The sequence below is a fragment of the Mustelus asterias genome, chromosome 15 (genome assembly GCF_964213995.1).
Source record: "Mustelus asterias chromosome 15, sMusAst1.hap1.1, whole genome shotgun sequence".
Taxonomy (NCBI): domain Eukaryota; kingdom Metazoa; phylum Chordata; class Chondrichthyes; order Carcharhiniformes; family Triakidae; genus Mustelus; species Mustelus asterias.
In genome coordinates, this window is record NC_135815.1 from 6,501,175 (window position 1) to 6,520,884 (window position 19,710).

A 19,710-nucleotide genomic window follows, 5' to 3' on the forward strand; every position below is an offset into this window, starting at 1 on the left:
ACTTACCCGCCTGCTCCCCATAACCCTTAATTCCCTTACCGATCAGAAATCCATCTATCCGTGACTTAAACATATTCAACGAGGTAGCCTCCACCACTTCAGTGGGCAGAGAATTCCAGAGATTCACCACCCTCTGAGAGAAGAATCCTCTGAGGGTTGAATGAAGTAGAGGTGCCAGGAGGCTCATGTGGGGCATAACCACTGACAGAGATTAATGGGGCCGAATGGTCTGTGTCTCCACGGTGAATTCAGGCTTCTGCACAAACTAGGCCTCAGTTACCTCACTATCTTCTTTCTGCGAATTCTTGACTTTAACTATTACTATGCTGGTGATTCTTTTTGCACCCATCAAGGTGAGGTGGTTCTTATTATTTTGGGGCCTCTGGAGCCAGCCTCAAAGTGATCTCTTGAGAAGAGGGGAAAATGGAGTGACGTTCCCTCCCCTCTCTTCCTACAGTATGGCTGAGCCACTAATCCGGGGGACACCAAATTGATGCATCATTCTACTGAGCAGCGATGCAGCATCCTCCATCCCACAGCCTCTCCAAGGGAAGAGAGCCAGATAAGATCTAACCACAGGGTAGGTTTCACTGTGGGCCCACAACCCAGTGGAAATGGGATCAGGGCCTGACACAATCTCATTTCAAATGGGCCTCTGACAGGCTGCATTAACTGGGATGGGGAAGTGGTTGGTATGGCGGGGGGTGGGGGGGGGGGGAGGGGGGAGGGAGGGGGGAGTAGTGATGGGCTGCGTTCAAATCAAGATCGCAGAGGTGAAGTGTTGGTGAATTGCATGGCCCAACTGCCTCAGAATGGAGACCAATAATGTGTGAGCTGATCTGGAGCAATTGTTTCATGACGAAGTACCAGATGGAGAGGGGTGTGAAAGATCGCCGGAGTCCAGATAATATCCAAGAGCCAGGTGACCTGTGCTCTGGCCATTTGTTGAAGACATCCTAACTCTTTCTATCAAATTACCACCCTTTCATTCACACCCAAATAACTGCAACAAGATTGTCACCGACCCCCCATCCTCCTGTCCCCCTCCCATCCTTCCTGTGTCGAGAGACCCATTCTCCATTATCAGACTGCACGCCTCTCCCCGGGACTGCCTTCTTCCAGACAAGTTCCTTGTCATTCTCCTTTTGTCTTTTGGTGGCATGTCGGACGTTAGAACTTGGTGCTGTGGCTGAAATTGTCGGACATCATGATGTTCTTGTAGAAGTTGTCTGAGTGAGTTGGGTAGTAATTGGTGACCTTGTCCAGGGCGTTGTGCACAGGAATGACAGGCTCCCGGTGGACGTCCAGATGGTCAAATTTAGAGGATGCCACAGCTGCAAAGAGGCCGCCTGGGTGAGGGAACGAAAGACAGCATGGTCAACTCCGCAATCAGACTGGAGTTCACAGAAAATAACGGGGCCACAAGACCACGTACGGGAGCAGGAGAAAGTCCCAAAGAGGCCTAAAGGACCGTAACCATACATTCTTAATCCTACCAGTGTTCAAGAAGAACATTTTGTTTATTTAAGCTTTCACCACTCCAACCCCACTCCCTGTTTTCTTTCCAAATCTTGGCCATCCCACAACTGGCGGTGAGAGGAATTGTCACAGTCAGTCACACATTTGTGGATGGAAATAGCCGCTTCATCTCAGAATAAAAGTTGAAACCAATATTGGCAAAACGAACAAAAACGGAAGGGTCATCTAGACTCGAAAGGTTGGCTCTATTCTCTCTCCACAGATGCTGTCAGACCTGCTGAGGTTTTCCAGCATTTTTCTGTTTTGGTTTCAGATTCCAGCATTCGCCGTATTTTGCTGTTATACTGGCAAAGTAAAACTCCGTATCTGACCAAACATCAGGTCCAAGAGAAGTGGAAACCTAATTTTAGTGGCTTGTCTATGGGAGCTTTGATGGAAAATCAGAAATAAAGACACTTTTAACTGGGATTCTCAGAAACCATCAGCTGGTTTCTGCATCAACATTTGGGAACAATAACGCTCCGACCTATCCAGTACAAGCAGACGCACCTTACAAACGATTCAATTGGTCAATCCTAACAGCTCCAAAGCCAATGAAAAACAGACAAATATATTTTGTTGTGAAATGTTGGCACGGTGACAACAACAACAGTTGCATTTGTGTGGCACCTTTGATTTTGTAAAATATCCCCAGCTGATTTAAAAGAACATCGCCCCCTTGACATTCAAAGCCTGTCCATCATTAGGAGTCAGGAGTGTGAATGAATGCTCTCCACTTGCCTGGATGAGTGCAGCTCCAACAACACTCGAAGCTCAACACCATCCAGGACAAAGCAACCCGTTTGATTGCTACCCCATCTTCAAACATTCACTCCCTCCATCACTGACAGACAATGGCAACCATGTGTACCATCTATGAGATGCATGGCAGGAACTCACCAAGGTTCCTTAAGTAGCACCTTCCAAACCCACCAACCTCTACCATCTAGAAGGACAAGAGCAGCAGTCACCTTGGGAACACCACCACCTGGAGGTTCCCCTGCAAGCCACTCACCATCCTGCCTTGGAAATATATCGGCCATTCCTTCACTGTAGCTGGGTCAAAATCCTGGAACTCCCTCCCTAACAGCACTGTGGGTGTACCTACAGCACATGGATTACCGCGATTCAAGAAGGCAGCTCACCACCACCTTCTCAAGGGGAAATGGGGAATGGGCAATAAATGCTGGCCTGGCCAGCGATGCCCACATTCCATAAATGAGTAAAAAATAAATTTATCAAATGAAATTTGACGCTAAGCCACATAAAGCAATATAAGGGCAGGCGACCAAAAGCTGAGTCAAACAGAAAGGTTTGAAGCCATGGCTTAAAGGGGGAAAGTGAGGTAGCGAGCCAGGGGTGGCGGGGGGGGGGGAATTTAGGGAGGGAGTTTCAAAGCCTGAGGCCTAGGCAGCTGAAGGCATGGCCACCAATGTTGGAGCAATTACAATATGGGGGAGGAGTGGCAGTGCACAAGAGGACGGATCTCTAAGGGCCGTAGGAGATTCCAGAGAGGGGGAGGGGTGGGGGCACGGAGGGATTTGAGAACAAGGATGGGGATTTTGAAATCGGGGTGTTTCCAGAGCTGTGAGTCAGCGTGAGTCACCGAGCACAAACAAGCTGAATAACAGACCACTGGAATGTGTGGTTAGCTGATAACATACAGGCATACGCAAACTACTGGGAATATGTGAATCGGAAGCAAAGATTGTGACATTAGTGTACCTTTGAGAGATTTTTTTAAAAAAAAACATTGTTCTCCCAGCTCATAGCCTCAGCTGATGTCATTGTTGCCGGGCTGTCTACGAGGGGTTCTTTTATTGCTACTTGAGTGGCTTAAATGGGGATTGTTTGTGTTTACTCTGGGATTAGTTTTATGGCCCTGCAATGTTAGGAGAAAAGGTTATGGATTCTGGACAGGTTTTTTTCCCCTTCCTAGGGAGTTTAAAGTTTTTTTTTCTGTTTGGCTGCAGTTAGAGTGGAGTTTCAGAAGGGGCATCAAGCTGGAAAGAAGTCTCTCTCTCTCTCTTACTCCCTGGTTTTGGAAATTCTGCGGGTTAGCTGAAAGCCTTCCTGGAGTAGATGGCTTGACCAGAGTCTAGCTGGTGTTCTGGGAAACTGTTCTGACTTCAAACTGTTCTGGGAGTATCCAGAGAACTGCAGACTTCAACCAAAGGACCCAATTCCAGTATCACGTGAGCATTGGTCTTTGCTGTATTGAACTTATTTAAAGGGTTTTGTCCATGGCAAGGGTTTTGTTTGATTGGAACATTTTAGATATATTTGTGAAGGGTTATACATTATCATGGTTGTTTTATTTTTGTTTGATAAGTTATTGCTAATTTCCTTATTATACATGTTAACTATATTCTTGAATAAACTTCGTTTGCTAAAAACTCCCTAGTGGGCCATTTGAATCACACCTGAAGTGAAACATCTCATGCTTATCCTAGCCAAATTCAAGATGCAAAGCTTATGATCCAGGCGGGTTCCAAAAACACTTTGGAATTTCTGACCTGAACCATAAGGTTCGGCACGGTGGCACAGCGGTTGACGCTGCTGCCTTGTTTTTTTTCTCTATTCATTCCTGGTACCTGGGCGTCACCGTCCGTCCTTAGAAGGATGAGGGGGGGATCTTATTGAAACTTACAGGATACTGCGAGGACTGGATAGAGTGTTCTTGGAGAGGATGTTTCCACTAGCGGGAAAAACTAGAACCAGAGGGCACAACTTCAGGCTAAAGGGACAATCCTTTAAAACAGAGATGAGGAGGAATTTTTTCAGCCAGAGAGTGGTGAATCTGTTGAACTATTTGCCGCAGAAGGCTGTGGAAGGCAAGTCATTGAGTGTCTTTAAGACAGAGATAGATAGGTTCTTGATTAATAAGGGGATCAGGGGTTATGGGGAAAAGGCAGGAGAATGGGGGATGAGAAAAATATCAGCCATGATTGAATGGCAGAGCAGACTCGATGGGCCGAGGCCTAATTCTGCTCCTATGTCTTATGGTCTTATGGCCAGCATTTATTGCCCGTCCTTAATTGGGTGGCACAGTGGTTAGCACTGCTACCTCACAGCACCAGGGGCAAGGGTTCAATTCCTGGCTTGGGTCACTGTCTGTGTGGAGTTTGCATGTTCTCCCTGTGTCTGCGTGGGTTTCCTCCGGGTGCTCCAGTTTCCTCCCATAGTCTGAAGGACGTGCTGGTTAGGTGCATTGGCCATGCTAAATTCTCCCTCAGTGTACCCGAACAGGTGCTGGAATGTGGCGACTCAGGGATTTTCACAGGAACTTCATTGCAGTAACTTCATATGTGAGCCTACTTGTGACACTAATAAATAAACTTTAAAACTTTCGCCCTTGAACTGAGTGGTTTGATCGACCATTTCAGAGGGCAGTTGAGAGTCAACCACATTGCTGTGGATCTGGAGTCACATGCAGGCCAGACCGGGTAAGGACGGCAGATTTCCTTCCCCAAAGGGGCATTAGTGAACCAGATGGGTTTTTACGACAAGGGTTTTGTGGTCACCAAAATACTTTTAATTTCAGGGTTTTTTTTGGCTGGGGAGTGGGAGTTCTGCTAAGTCTAACTCATATCTCAGCTGCCTTATCAATGCTTGATGCTGCCACTGGGTAGAAAGGTTTGGTTTAACAAAGAATAAAGAAAATTACAGCACAGGAACAGGCCCTTCGGCCCTCCAGGCCTGCACCAACCATGCTGCCCGACTGAAGTAAAACCCCCTACCCTTCCGGGGACTGTATCCCTCTATTCCCATCCTATTCATGTATTTGTCCAGACGCCCCTTTAAAAGTCACTATTGTATCTGCTTCCACTACCTCCCATGGCAGCGAGTTCCAGGCACCCACCACCCTCTGTTTTATACTGTTTCTCCAGTATAAAACTTCCAGTCAATTTAAAAAAAAGATTTCATACAAATCACTGGTTAATAAAAGACACCGGCCCAAATTTTACCGCCCTGCTCACCATGGGAATCGGAGCCGGAGAGGAACGGGCCATGGAAAGGTCCGTTGACCTTGGGCGGGATTTTAGGGATTTGGGACGAGCGAGGCCAGAAATTCCTGCCCACCACCTTCTTCACAAGTGTTAGATCCACAAGCAACAACTCTGGCATTAAGTAGAATGGTGAACTTCACACTGTGCCCGCCAGCATCAAAGAGCCCGGAACAGACAAGCCAGTGAGATAAAGGTGCGGGACAGTCCCGGGGGCAATGATACCGAGAGAGAAAAGTAACTCCCGTTAGGGTGCAGAAAGTGTTGAAGGCAATCAGATGGAGAAGAGGTCAGAGAAAGCAGCTGTCACATGCAGAGTACCCCGCAGAGATTAGGACCAAAGTCAGTCTCGCTCAACGAGCATGCCACCCAATTCAAACAGTTAGACATGCTGCAACGCACAGGCACAAAAAGAGGTCAACTATGAGACATGGCTGCTCCATCGCCTCATCGTCTCGCCAGACTGCAGAGTAGAAGGTGCACGGGCGCAGATGTGTCGTGTCAAGCTAAAAGCATCAGGCCTCAGCCAGTGGCGTGATGGATACCGAAGAGATGCACCTCCCTTCTGTATACCGACATGTGTGTGGTAGGCAGTTGCCTGCCAACTAGACGCACAGGATTGGTAGTCACTCTAACATGTGGCTACCATCCATCTCTGCCCAGCATGCGTTACCTTGTCAAAGGAGCCCATCTCTGCGTATGGACAAACTCTCAGAAGACATCATCCTGTTCCAAAAACATATCAGTATTTGTTAACTAGAGCTCCGTGACAGTACACACGCATCATCTGTGCCTTTCACATCTTTTGAAAGACTTAACTCTGCAAATAGACACTCATGCGCCACGATGGCACAATGGTTAGCACTGCTGCCTCACAGCACCAGGGAATGCTGGTTCGATTCCGGCCTCGGGTCACTGTCTGTGTCGAGTTTGCATGTTCTCCCCGTGTCTGCATGGGTTTGCTCCGGTTTCCTCCCACAGTCCAAAGATGTGCAGGTTAGATGGATTGGCCATGCTAAATTGCCACTTAGTGTCGGGGGACTAGCTAGGGTAAATAGGTGGGGTTAAGGGGATAGGGGCTGGGTTGGATTGTAGTCGGTGCAGACTCGATGGACCGAATGGCCTCCTTCTGCACTGTAGGGATTCTATGATTATTTTGAGGCCTGTTGTGTAACGCTGCTCACAGCTATGCCCAGTGTAGAAATAATGCAACTTTTAAGATTTTACTGCAGTTTTTTGCAATGCTTCAGTATTACTCAGGCAAGTAAAATCATTTTGCACCTTTTCCCAAACAAGTTGGAACAGTCAGTTGGTCATCTGTCTGACAGTGCTGGAAACCTGTCCTCTGCAAGTAGAGAGAGAATGTTTCCCAGCAAGGAGGGGGTTCGCTACAAAACAAAGTCTTCCCTACTTCCCCATTTGGTTCAGGGGACCAGGCGTAAAAATAGTCCGGTCATGATTATTTATTTCACTGTCTGAAAATTTAAATCAGAGGTTAATCAGTGCTTTGAACTTCCAGATTGCCTGTCTGTGAGAATACTTCAATGTGATTGGCTATTTGCTCTGTTTATTGATGTCACTGCTGTCGGACACCTGGAGATTTCATTGACATGATGTCAGATTTAACCTGACTGGGGAAGGGGAAAGCCCACCCCACAGGGGGTCACTAGATTAGCTCTGCTTCACCCTGACTGCAACATCCAGCTTAACATTGCTGGTGGAGTAAAAGGTAAAGTTTATTTATTAGTCACAAGTAAGGCTTACATTAATGCTGCAATGAAGTTACTGTGAAATTCCCCTAGTCGCTACAGTCCGACGCCTGTTCAGGTACACTGAGGGAGAATTTAGCATGGCCAATGCACTTAACTAGCACGTCTTTCAGACTGTGGGAGAAAACCGGAGCACCCAGAGGAAACCCAAGAAGACACGGGGGTGCAAACTCCACACTGACAGTGATCCAAGCTGGGAATGGAACCCGGGTCCCTGGCGCTGTGAGGCAGCGGTGCTAACCACTGTGCCACCGTGCCGCCCAGTGAAATGCGAAAAAGAGATGTGTTGGAAAATTGCAAGTTGTAAAATAAATAAAAGACACAGAGATGGCGAGTAGGCACAGATTGAAGTGTAAAACTGAGGGCGGTGCAGGTAGACTCGAGCCTCTCACCCTTACCCTTGCTGTTGCTTTTAAAGAAGGTGGAGCCAGATTTAAATTTACTGGTCCAGCTGGTGGAGTTGGAGCCGATGGAACTGGACGAGAGGGATTTTCCCAGGTTTTCTGAGCTCACTTTCTTGGTGTTGTTCGTGATGGTTCGGCTCCAGTCTGGAATTGAAACATCAGAAACAGCCGTCAGAGCAGACCCTCAAAAATGCAACTTAAAATAACTACATGAGCCAAAAGATTTTGATCAAGGGAAAGCGATGGCCGAGTGATATTACCACTAGACTATTAATCCAGAAACTCAGCCCATGTTCTGGGGACCCGGGTTCGAATCCCACCACGGCAGGTGGTGGAATTTGAATTCAATAAAAAATGTCTGGAATTAAGAGTCTACTGATGACCATGAAACCATTGTCGATTGTTGGAAAAACCCATCTGATTCACTAATGGGAAGGAAATCTGCCGTCCTTACCCAGTCTGGTGTACATGTGATTCCAGAGCCACAGCAATGTGGTTGACTCTCAACTGCCCTCCAAGGCCAAGGGCAACTAGGGATGGGCAATAAATGCTGACCAGCCAGCAATGTCCATCCCATGAATGAATTTAAAATAAAACAGAATTTGTTTTCGTCTCTCGGGAGAGATATTATGCCCAAGAATGTTCTTCCTCAGTGAACTTAACACATGTTTTCTCTCCATTCTACACTTGAAGGTCTTTGAGGCAACTCTATGGACACCTTGGATGAGAGCGTCCTTAACTCTGATTGGATATATTCCTGAAGGGTCCATCACATGATCTTCAACTGTCCTATCCCATGTTGACTGAATGTCCAACATGTCTGATCCTCACAAAGCACAGTCTACCCACACCAACTGAAATGAAAATAGGCTTTTAATGAATTGGATTATGCTTCATAGTCAACCAAACATCCTTTTAATTCATCCCATTTGTGTTCAAAAGCAATGAAATAAACCCTCTCAGGTCTTTTAATGCCCCCATGATTTTTCTCCCAGGTTTGCTCGTAAGGTTAAAGATTAGTCTTTCATCCCTGGAGATCCAAGATAAGGCTAGAGAGCTGGCAACTACATCTGGTGGTCATTCTGAAGAGAATAGCAACATCAGGTGGATGCAGATGGCACGGGATTGTGTTAGGATCATTTCCACCTCCCAACCCTCGCCTCTCTGCCCCTCAAGGAGAGACTGATACTGAGGTCCATCGCAAGGACACTAGCTGTTAACAGGGCCCAAGCTGATCACTGAAGCTGACCCCAAGACACAGAGATTTCATTTATCGACAGAGTTTGTTTACTCGTTCAGTCTCCTCCCAAACAATCTGTCCTGGTCCCCCCATGCCGACGGTATAGTTAAGAAAGCCCACCAATGCCTCTACTTTCTCAGAAGACCAAGGAAATTTGGCATGTCAGCTACGACTCTCACCAATTTTTACAGATGCACCATAGAAAACATTCTTTCTGGTTGTATCACAGCTTGGTATGACTCCTGTTCCTCTCAAGTTGGAAAGGAACTACAAAAGGTCGTGAATATAGCCCAATCCATCACGCAAACCAGTTTCCCATCCATTGACTCTGTCTACACTTCCCGCTGCCTCAGCAAAGCAGCCGGCATAATTAAGGACCCCATGCATCCTGGACATTCTCTCTTCCACCTTCTTCAGTTGGGAAAAAGATACAAAAGTTTGAGGTCACGTACCAACCAACTCAAGAACAGCTTCTTCCCTGCTGCTGTCAGACTTTTGAATGGGTTTACCTTGCATTAAGTTGATCTTTCTCTACACTCTAGCTATGACTGTAACACTACATTCTGCATTCTCCAATTTCCTTCTCTATGAACGGTATGCTTTGTCTGTATAGTGTGCAAGAAACAATACTTTTCACTGTATGTTAATACATGTGACAATAATAAATCAAATCAAATCAAAATCAAAATCAATTAACCCAGTATCCCAGCTATCTCCCATTTATACACTCTTGATTAGAACAAAAATGTCAATAAATCAAACACAATGACGAAGGGGGAGGGGGTGTGACAGTCCCTGGTGGGCACTGTAACTAAAACAGAATGTTAAATCCCCCATTTATACAATGCTCAAAGACAATTAATACCCATCACCTGTGACTCGTAACTTTAACAATATCATTGATATTAATACACCTTAACAATGTAATTGACAAGAGATTAACACTGGCCACCTTCCAATATCTCACCCAAAAACGCCTGTTCTTCAAGCATGGCGCGAGACAGAAAGGGTTGACCCTAAAGGTCATGGTGATCAAATCTCAACCGATTCTCGCCTTATTTCTAGGACTTTCTAGCAGGGATATCCGGATAGAAATCAGGAGGAAAAATTAGAGCTGGCTTCTTATCCCCTACACACCCCCCCCCCCCCCCACTGCCCCCCCACCCCCCACCCCTCCCCCCAGTCGCATCTTCTCTTCCTAGCCCAGGGACACCAAGCCTGATTTTGACGCTGGGACCAGAACAGCAAATATATCTGAGACTGGGTCCTAAAGGTGAACCAGAATGACATTCCACAATGGGTGTCAGTCCATCCAGAGAACCTTGGGAGACATTCATGTACCACCTCTTCCAGTAAAAAGCAAAGAAAATTACAGCACAGGAACAGGCCCTTTGGTTCTCCATGCCTGCACCGACCAAACTGGAGTACAAGGTCAAATTGCATGGATCCTTCCTGAAGATATCAATGTATGCCGCAAAACATCCTGCACTTTTATAGAACCATATTTTAAAAGTGCTTGGATATTCACGAGAGGTGCCATAACCTACAGGGCTAAACGTCAAGAGTTGGAAGGTGGATTAAACTGGTATCTCTTGCTTGACAAGCAAAGACACGGTGGGCCGAATGGCCTCCTCCTTTCCCGTCGGTTTCCATATCTCTATCATTTGTGAGGCTCAAATGGAGACTGCTCTCGTTCCTACCGGAATTCTCTGGTAGTCGGAATCTGCCACAGCAAAGATATCGCCTCCATTGCTTCTGAACATTTTCCTTTAGAGCGCAGTGGAATACAAACACAAAGAAGCCTGTATTGAATAAAAAAGTCTTGGTTATAATAGCGAATAGAGAGCCTGGGCGCAAGCGAGCATGTCTGGATCCTTGAGCTATCGGGGTCCGCATGGGATGTCCATTGCCAATTTACACAAGTTAGGTTCAATGAAAGAAGGGGTCCAATTCTATGTTTAAAATTTACAGTTTATTCATTAGTGTCACAAGTAGGCTTACATTAACACTGCAAAGAAGTTACTGTGAAAATCCCCTAGTTGCCACATTCCGGCACTTGTTTGGGTGCACTGAGGGAGAATTTAAAGTTCATTTATTAGTGTCACAAATAAGGCTTACATGAACACTGCAAATAAGTTACTGTGAAAATCCCCTAGTTGCCACATTCCAGCATCTGTTTGGGTGCACTGAGGGAGAATCTAAAGTTTAAAGTTTATTTATTGGTGTCACAAATAAGGCTTACATTAACACTGCAAAGAAGTTACTGTGAAAATCCCCTAGTCGCCACATTCCAGCACTCGTTTGGGTACCACACTCCGGCGCCTGTTATAAAATTCCAGTACAATCTCTTTGCTTTTGTATTTTATCCCCCTATTTGTAAACCATATGTTTTTTATTAACTACTTTTTCTCCTTGTCCTGCCAATATTCAGGATTGTGTACATGGCCAGCCAGGTTTGTCTGTTCATTGACTCTATTCAAGATCATGCCATGTATTACATTTGGATGAAGGTGGATATGGAAGTTGATGACAGGTGAATGGATGATGGATGGATAGATGAAAACAGAATGAGTATAGTCGCTTGGTATAACTGAACCTCAATCTTGCTGAAAAGAGACATGTTGTTGAAGCTTTTCATCTTGCACTCACCAGGACAAACACATTACCAAAATTCAAACAATTACAACCATTGATACTTCAGGAGAGAAGGGGTGGTGATTGGTTGGCAAGTCAACTCTGATTGGCTGAGGTGTTGCCAGGGAGAAAGCAATGGGGAGCAGAACGGGAATACCTTGCAAAGAATTGAAGATCGCAAACAGGTACATGAAAGCCAGATTCACTGGACCCCAGGCAAAGAAGGCAAAGCCCCAGGTCATCCCCAGGAGGAACGTTAGGCTGATGACGCTTCGCAGATTCCTCAGAATCTCCTCCCTCAGGTTACGGTTGCTCTTCTTCCCATTCCTTCCGCAGATCTGCATCAACACCACGATAAACATGGCTACATTCACCAGGAAGACAATCACAAAATAGCTCACACAGGAGACGTAGAACACGATGGAATCATTGATCCAGCAGCTGCAGGTGGGATGGAGAGGAAAAGAAAGTAATTCAGATTTAGGACAGGTCCCACCATTGTGATGACTTCAGCCAGGCTAATGAGGTTGGCGTGCGAGAGTATGAACTACCTGATGAGTCCTAATTGATGGTTAGCCTCCTGCTCCCTCTTTAAAGCAGGTGTGTCAGACTCCCAGCCTGCATTCAGCAGGGAGCAACTGGAGAACTGGCTGTGTACAGATGTATGGTGTAAATAAAGTAACTTGGTGACGGCACTTTCGCCTCCGTGGAGTTATTACAACCATCCAATTGGTTGGAAGAGGTCCATTGACCATCGACCCAGCCAGTTACTTATTGCGGAAAGAATGTTAATCATGGCACTGGCAAACTTTGCTGTTAAAATTAAGCACCGGAGTTTTACCAGCATGCCCGCCCAAGACTCATAAGATCTCACCCGAGGCCACAGGAGAATGCCGTTCTGCGAGCCTTGCCCGCCCCGATTCCAGGGTGGGCGTGCCAGTAAAGTTCCAGTGAAACTGTGTGATATTAATAATTAAAATAACAGTTGAACTTCCTCTATGTTTTACTTTACTTATTCATTTATTTATTAGTCACAAGTAGGCTTACATTAACACTGATGTGGAGATGCCAGCGTTGGACTGGGGGGTACAGAGTAAGAAGTCTTACAAGCCAGGTTAAAGTCCAACAGGTTCATTTGGTATCAGGAGCTTTCGGAGTGCTGCTCCTTCATCAGATGAGTGGCTTACCTGATGAAGGAGCAGCCACTCACCTGATGAAGGAGCAGCGCTCCGAAAGCTCGTGATACCAAATAAACCTGTCGGTACATTAACACTGCAATGAAGTTACTGTGAAAGGTATTATTCTGGGAACAAGGCAAGACCACGGCATTTAAGCAGAACAAGAGTAGCACAGTGAAATATCAATGGATATTTTGAATTGACACATGCTAATGCCCTGAAATAGGGATAAGAGTAGCACACACAAGTGTGAATGGTGTTGGATGTGGTGTAACCCTGGCTCGCTCTGCGCAGAGTAAAGTCCAGTGGCTGCAGTTGTTGAGAATGTGTCAGTCCCTGCAGCTGTTGCCAATAATAGAAATCTGAGCTCTCAAATATGACTTCCCCTTTCCAATGCCCGTCCCTCCTCCAATCAACACTAATGCCTTTTCCCAAATCTACCAGTCAGCAGATGCCACTTAAAGGCTGCAGTCAGCTTCGAAGGTATTGGTGGGGGGAAAACAATCAGTGCTTTGGGTTAAATAAAACTGCAGTTAAAAATGATTAGAAATCTAAAACCCCGGGGGTGGGGGGGGGAGGGGGGGGGGGCGGAAGGGGGGGGGGGGCACCCTAGGCGTGGGCAAATTGGCCAGTAACCTGTTCAACATTGCTGCACAATAGCACACTACAATCAAATTAACCAGCTATTCTCCTTGCATTGGTTGCTGGGATCTTTCTATGCGAGGTGATGCATTTTGGTAGATTGAACCAGGGCAGGACTTACTCAGTGAATGGTCGGGCGTTGGGGAGAGTTACAGAACAAAGAGATCAAGGGGTACATGTTCATAGCTCCTCGAAAGTGGAGTCACAGGTGGAGAGGGTGGTGAAGAAGGTATTCAGCATGCTTGGTTTCATCGGTCAAAACATTGAATACAGGAGTTGGGATGTCTTGTTGAAGTTGTACAACACATTGGTAAGGCCACACTTGGAATACTGCGTGCAATTCTGGTCACCCTATTATAGAAAGGATATTATTAAACTACAAAGAATGCAGAAAAGATTTACTAGGATGCTACCGGGACTTGATGGATTGAGTTATAAGGAGAGGCTGGATAGACTGGGACTTTTTTCTCTGGAGCGTAGAAGGCTGAGGGGTGATCTTATAGAGGTCTATAAAATAATGAGGGGCACAGATCAGCTGGATAGTCAATATCTTTTCCCAAAGGTAGGGGAGTCTAAAACTAGAGGGCATAGGTTTATGGTGAGAGGGGAGAGATACAAAAGTGTCCAGAGAGCCAATTTTTTCACAGAGAGAGTGGTGAGTGTCTGGAACAAGCTGCCAGAGGTAGTAGTAGAGGCGGGTACAATTATGTATTTTAAAAAGCATTTAGACAGTTACATGGGTAAGATGGGAATAGAGGGATATAGGCCAAATGCGGGCAATTGGGATTAGCTTAGGGGTTTTAAAAATAAGGGCAGCATGGACAAGTTGGGCCGAAGGGCCTGTTTCCATGCTGTAAACCTCTATGATTCTATGACTATGACAAACTGGTTACCGTATTCACTCCACCTCAGTAATCTATTGGCTGTGAGGGTCTTCGAGTAATCCTGACTATGAAAACATTTGACTGAAATAAGTTTTCAAAGTTTAAGTTATTTATTAGTGATTTGATTTATTATTGTCACATGTATTAACATACAGTGAAAAGTATTGTTTCTTGCGCGCTATGCAGACAGAGCATACCGTTCATAGAGAGGGAAAGGAGAGAGTGCAGAATGTAGTGTTACAGTCATGGCTACGGTGTAGAGAAAGATCAACTTAATATGAGGTAGATCCATTCAAAAGTCTGACAGCAGCAGGGAAGAAGCTGTTCTTGAGTCAGTTGGTACGTGACCTCAGCCTTTTGTGTCTTTTTCCCGACGGAAGAAGATGGAAGAGAGAATGTCCGGGGTGCGGGGGTTCTTTAATAATGCTGGCTGCTTTTCTGAGGCAGCGGGAAGTGTAGACAGAGTCAAGTGATGGGAGGCTGGTTTGCGTGATGGATTGGGCTACATTCACAACCTTTTGTAGTTCTTGACTTGGAGTGTCACAAGTAGGCTTACATTAACACTGCAATGAAGTTGCTGTGAAAATCCCCGAGTTGCCACACTCTGGTGCCTGTTCGGATACACTGAGTGGGAATTTAGCATGGCCAATGCACCTAACCAGCACGTCTTTCATACTGTGGGAGGAAACCGGAGCAGACATGGGGAGAATGTGCAAACAGGCAGTAACCCAAGCCGGGAACCCATGCCCGTGGTGCTGTGAGGCAGCAGTGCTAACCTCTGTACCACCGTGCTGCCTCATAGATTATCATTCCAAGCTGGTTCTTGTTTTAATAATGACATCATGTGGTGAAGGATGAACACACTTACTGAATGACAGGATAATAGATATAATCTAAGATGCTGAATAAAAGACCCAGAGGTGACATGAGGAAATAGTTTCTTTGCACAGAGACTTGTCGTGATCTGGATGGTGCTGCCTGAAGGGCGATGGAAGCAGATTCAATAGAAATTTTCTAAAATGAACAGCTTGAATACTTGGAGGGCAGAAAATTGTCGGGCTCTGGAGAAGGAGGGGTGGTGAGTGGAGTTAAATGGATAGATCCAAATGGATGGATCAAAGAGCCAGGACAAGCTAAATGGCTCGAATGGTCTCTGACTCTGTACTTCACTGTGACATTCTGATTCTATGAAAAGCACAGCTCAGTGGAAACTCCACTGACTCTGTCTACGCTTCCCGCTGCCTCGGCAAAGCAGCCAGCATAATGAAGGACCCCACGCACCCCGGACATTCTCTCTTCCACCTTCTTCCGTCGGGCAAAAGATACAAAAGTCTGAGGTCACGTACCAACCGACTCAAGAACAGCTTCTTCCCTGCTGCCGTCAGACTTTTGAATGGACCTACCTTGCACTAAGTTGATCTTTCTCTACACCCTAGCTATGGCTGTAACACTGCATTCTGAACTCTCTCTTTTCCTTCTCTATGAACGGTATGCTTTGTCTGTATAGTGCGCAAGAAACAATACTTTTCACTGTATGTTAATGCGTGTGACAAAAATAAATCAAATCAAATCAAATCAAATCAAATCCATGCTATTACCCCTTAGCACAGAATCATTGAAGCCGACAACACATAGAAAAAAGCCCTTCAACTCTTCATGCCTGTGACATCTCTATGAATGCACTGGTCCCTTTCCTTTCCTGGTCTTTCCCGTCTCCAAGTGCGCTGATATATAACATCCAAACATCAGAAACCTCCGACCTCACCCGCGGCTGGGATTCTCCGACCTCGCCCGCGGCTGGGATTCTCCGACCTCGCCCGCGGCTGGGATTCTCCGACCTTGCCGGCGTCTGGGATTCTCCGACCTCGCCCCGCAGCTGGGATTCTCCGACCTCGCCCCGCGGCTGGGATTCTCCGACCTCGCCCGCGGCTGGGATTCTCCGACCTTGCCGGCGTCTGGGATTCTCCGACCTCGCCCCGCAGCTGGGATTCTCCGACCTCGCCCCGCAGCTGGGATTCTCCGACCTCGCCCCGCAGCTGGGATTCTCCGACCTTGCCGGCGTCTGGGATTCTCCGACCTCGCCCCGCAGCTGGGATTCTCCGACCTTGCCGGCGTCTGGGATTCTCCGACCTCGCCCCGCAGCTGGGATTCTCCGACCTCGCCCCGCAGCTGGGATTCCCCGATCTCGCCCCGCAGCTGGGATTCTCCGACCTCGCCCCACAGCTGGGATTCCCCGATCTCGCCCCGCAGCTGGGATTCTCCGACCTCGCCCCACAGCTGGGATTCCCCGATCTCGCCCCGCAGCTGGGATTCTCCGATCTCGCCCCGCAGCTGGGATTCTCCGACCTCGCCCCACAGCTGGGATTCCCCGATCTCGCCCCGCAGCTGGGATTCTCCGACCTCGCCCCACAGCTGGGATTCCCCGATCTCGCCCCGCAGCTGGGATTCTCCGACCTCGCCCCGCAGCTGGGATTCTCCGACCTCGCCCCGCGGCTGGGATTCTCCGATCTCGCCCCGCAGCTGGGATTCCCCGACCTCGCCCCGCGGCTGGGATTCCCCGACCTCGCCCCGCAGCTGGGATTCTCCGACCTCGCCCCGCGGCTGGGATTCTCCGACCTCGCCCCGCGGCTGGGATTCTCCGACCTCGCCCCGCGGCTGGGATTCCCTGACCTCACCCCACAGCTGGGATTCCCCGACCTCGCCCCGCGGCTGGGATTCTCCGATCTCGCCCCGCGGCTGGGATTCTCCGATCTCGCCCCGCGGCTGGGATTCTCTGGTCCCGCTGCAGTGAGTGGAGTTTTGCCTGAATGCCAAACCCTTCTCGTTGGCAATGGGGCGGGGCGAACGAGATCGTACAATCCAGGTCCACTATATTGATATATTTATTGTTGTATTATTATTTGCCTTTTGTAACTTACAATTCAGAGGCTCCATTTTCTGCTTCATTCCCGTACAGTTTCACACCATAGAATTCATCGTCGATTGCCAGAACGATCGCCACCACGATCGCAGGTAAACCTGCGAAGAGTCCAAATGCAGAAAGACAGAGAGTCATTGAAGAACAATGTCTTCCCACCCACCCAATGCTTTTAGTCTTCCGAATATTTAATTGGAGGAAATGTCTGCTGATCCAGCACTGGATGTGGGACAAAGCAGTCTGATCCTTTAGCAACAGCAGAGGAGTCGAGAGAGGAGACGGTGAGCTTGAGTCTTCAGTGTGTAAGTGAAAACAATTCAGATGGTGCTGCCGAGGGACAGCATGTGGATAAGAAGTGGGTTGGGCCAAGGGGGGCGGGGGGTGGGGGGCTGCAGAGGTAACATCGGTATAGGCGGCACAGTGGTTAGCACTGCTGCCTCACAGCGCCAGGGACCCGGCTTCAATTCTCGGCTTGGGTCACTGTCTGTGTGGAGTTTACACGTTCTCCCCGTGTCTGTGTGGGTTTCCTCCGGGTGCTCCGGTTTCCTCCCACAGTCTGAAAGACATGCTGGTTAGGTGCATTGGCCATGCTAAATTCTCCCTCAGTGTACTCGAACAGGCGCTGGAGTGTGGCGACTGGGGGATTTTCACAGTAATTTCATTGCAGTGTAAGTCTACTTGTGACACTAACAAATAAACTTAAACTTCAACTAACAGAGAGGGAGCAGTAATAGAAAGCATTGTAAGTGATTCTCTGAGTACAATTCGAGATAAGAATGGAACCAGCTGAGAGCAGTCACACCCAGCTGGACGACAGTGGAAAGGTGTTGTAGGACGATGTTATCATCAACCGTGTCAAAGGCTGTGGACTGGTTAAGCAGGAGGAAGAGGGATAGTTTCGCTTTGTCACCCTCACACAGGGTGTCACAGAGTGTCATCTGTGGTTTCAATCAAAGCTGTTTCCATCATGTGGGAAGAAACCTGATTGGAGGGATTCAAGTGTAGAATTGTGGCAAAGATGAGATCAGATTCAGGGTACAACACCACACTCGAGAACATTGGAGAGACAAGGGAGATTGCAGATGGGACTAAAATAAGCAAAATGCTGCGGATGGCACAGTGGTTAGCACTGTTGCCTCACAGCGCCAGGGACCTGGGTTCAATTCCTGGCTCGGGTCACTGCCTGTGTGAAGTTTGCACATTCTCCCCGTGTCTGCATGGGTTTCCTCCCACAGTCCAAAGATGTGCGGGTTAGGTGGCCATGTTAAATTGCCCCTTAGTGTCAGGGGGAGTAGCCAGGGTAAATGCATGAGGTTATGGGGATAGGGCTGGGATTGTGGTTGGTGCAGACTCGATGAGCCGAATGGCCTCCTTCTGCAGGATTCTATGATTCTATGGATTGTATGCTGGAAAAACCCAGTAGGCCTGGCAGCATCTGGACAGAGAGAAACAGGGTTAACATTTTGAGTTCTTTTGGCTCTTTGTCAGAAGAAAGAAAGACATTCGTCCTTTAGATGCTGCCAGACCTGTTGAGTTTTTCCAGCATCCACTGTTCTTGCTGGAGATGGGACTGTTTAGCAAGGACAGTGGGGTTCAGCTTAATGTTTTGAGGAAAGGGTATGTGGATGTTACTGGCCTGTAATGCCCTTGAGAAGGTCATGGTGAGCCATCATTAGCCACAGGAAATGTGTGGGGTTACTGGGATAGGGCCGGGGAGAGGGCCTGGGCAAGATGCTCAGAGTCAGTGCAGACACAATTGGCCAAATGGCCTCTTCTGCGCTGTTGGGATTCTACAAAGAAAATCTAACTTACCCCATCCAATGATGCAGAATTTGAGCATGTACTTTCTGATATAGGTGTTAAACACCTTCACCAAGGCGATGTACATGTGGAGAGCCTCCAGTCCCATCCAGGTGAAGGAGGCCAGCAGGAAGAAGTGGAGGAACGCCGCAACGGCAACGCACAATCCGGGAATGTTGAACGAGGCAAGCCAGCCATCGATCAGGAACACGAGGTTCAGGAGGAACAGCGCGGTACTGAGGTTCATCAGGATCTTTGACGGATAATCCCGTCGGAGCTTCCTAGATGGTGAAAGGAAAAGTTTAATTTGAATTTAAATACCAAGGTAAAAGTAAAGATAAAAGTTAAATATTGCAGATGCTGGAACCTGAAACAAAAACAGAAAATGCTGGAAAATCTCAGCAGGTCCGACAGCATCTGTGGAGAGAGAATAGAGCCAACGTTTTGAGTCTGGATGGGTCATCCATCATGTTTTTGTACTCATTCATGGGACTTGTGCATCACTGGCCGACCAGAATTTATTGTAAGAGTTTTAACAACACCAGGTTAAAGTCCAACAGGTTTATTTGGTAGCAAATGCCATTAGCTTTTACAGTAGGCGGCCTTCATGACACACAACAGCACAGAGTCGCTGAGCAGAAACTGATAGCCAAGTTCCGCTCACATGAGGACGGTCTCAACAGGGATCTTAGGTTCATGTCACACTATCGGTAACCC

The 19,710-nt window shown here is 47.5% G+C and overlaps 1 protein-coding gene across 23 annotated transcripts in view; it reads right to left on the reverse strand.

Moving 5' to 3' along the window:
* Positions 1-727: 727 nt before the first annotated feature.
* Positions 728-19,710, reverse strand: part of adgrg6 (adhesion G protein-coupled receptor G6) — a 131,789-nt gene continuing 112,806 nt past the window's right edge. For 22 of the 23 annotated variants that reach the window (XM_078229404.1, XM_078229402.1, XM_078229405.1 and 19 more), the window contains 6 exons: positions 19,006-19,274; positions 17,195-17,294; positions 11,730-12,013; positions 10,639-10,740; positions 7,693-7,842; positions 728-1,349 (listed from right to left, as the gene is read on the reverse strand). In XM_078229404.1, the coding sequence (XP_078085530.1) occupies positions 1,171-1,349; positions 7,693-7,842; positions 10,639-10,740; positions 11,730-12,013; positions 17,195-17,294; positions 19,006-19,274 (1,084 nt within the window). In that variant the 3' untranslated portion in view covers positions 728-1,170. Of the gene's footprint in view, positions 1,350-6,198; positions 6,252-7,692; positions 7,843-10,638; positions 10,741-11,729; positions 12,014-17,194; positions 17,295-19,005; positions 19,275-19,710 lie in introns of all 23 variants that reach the window. The other variant, XM_078229420.1, reaches the window with a different exon arrangement.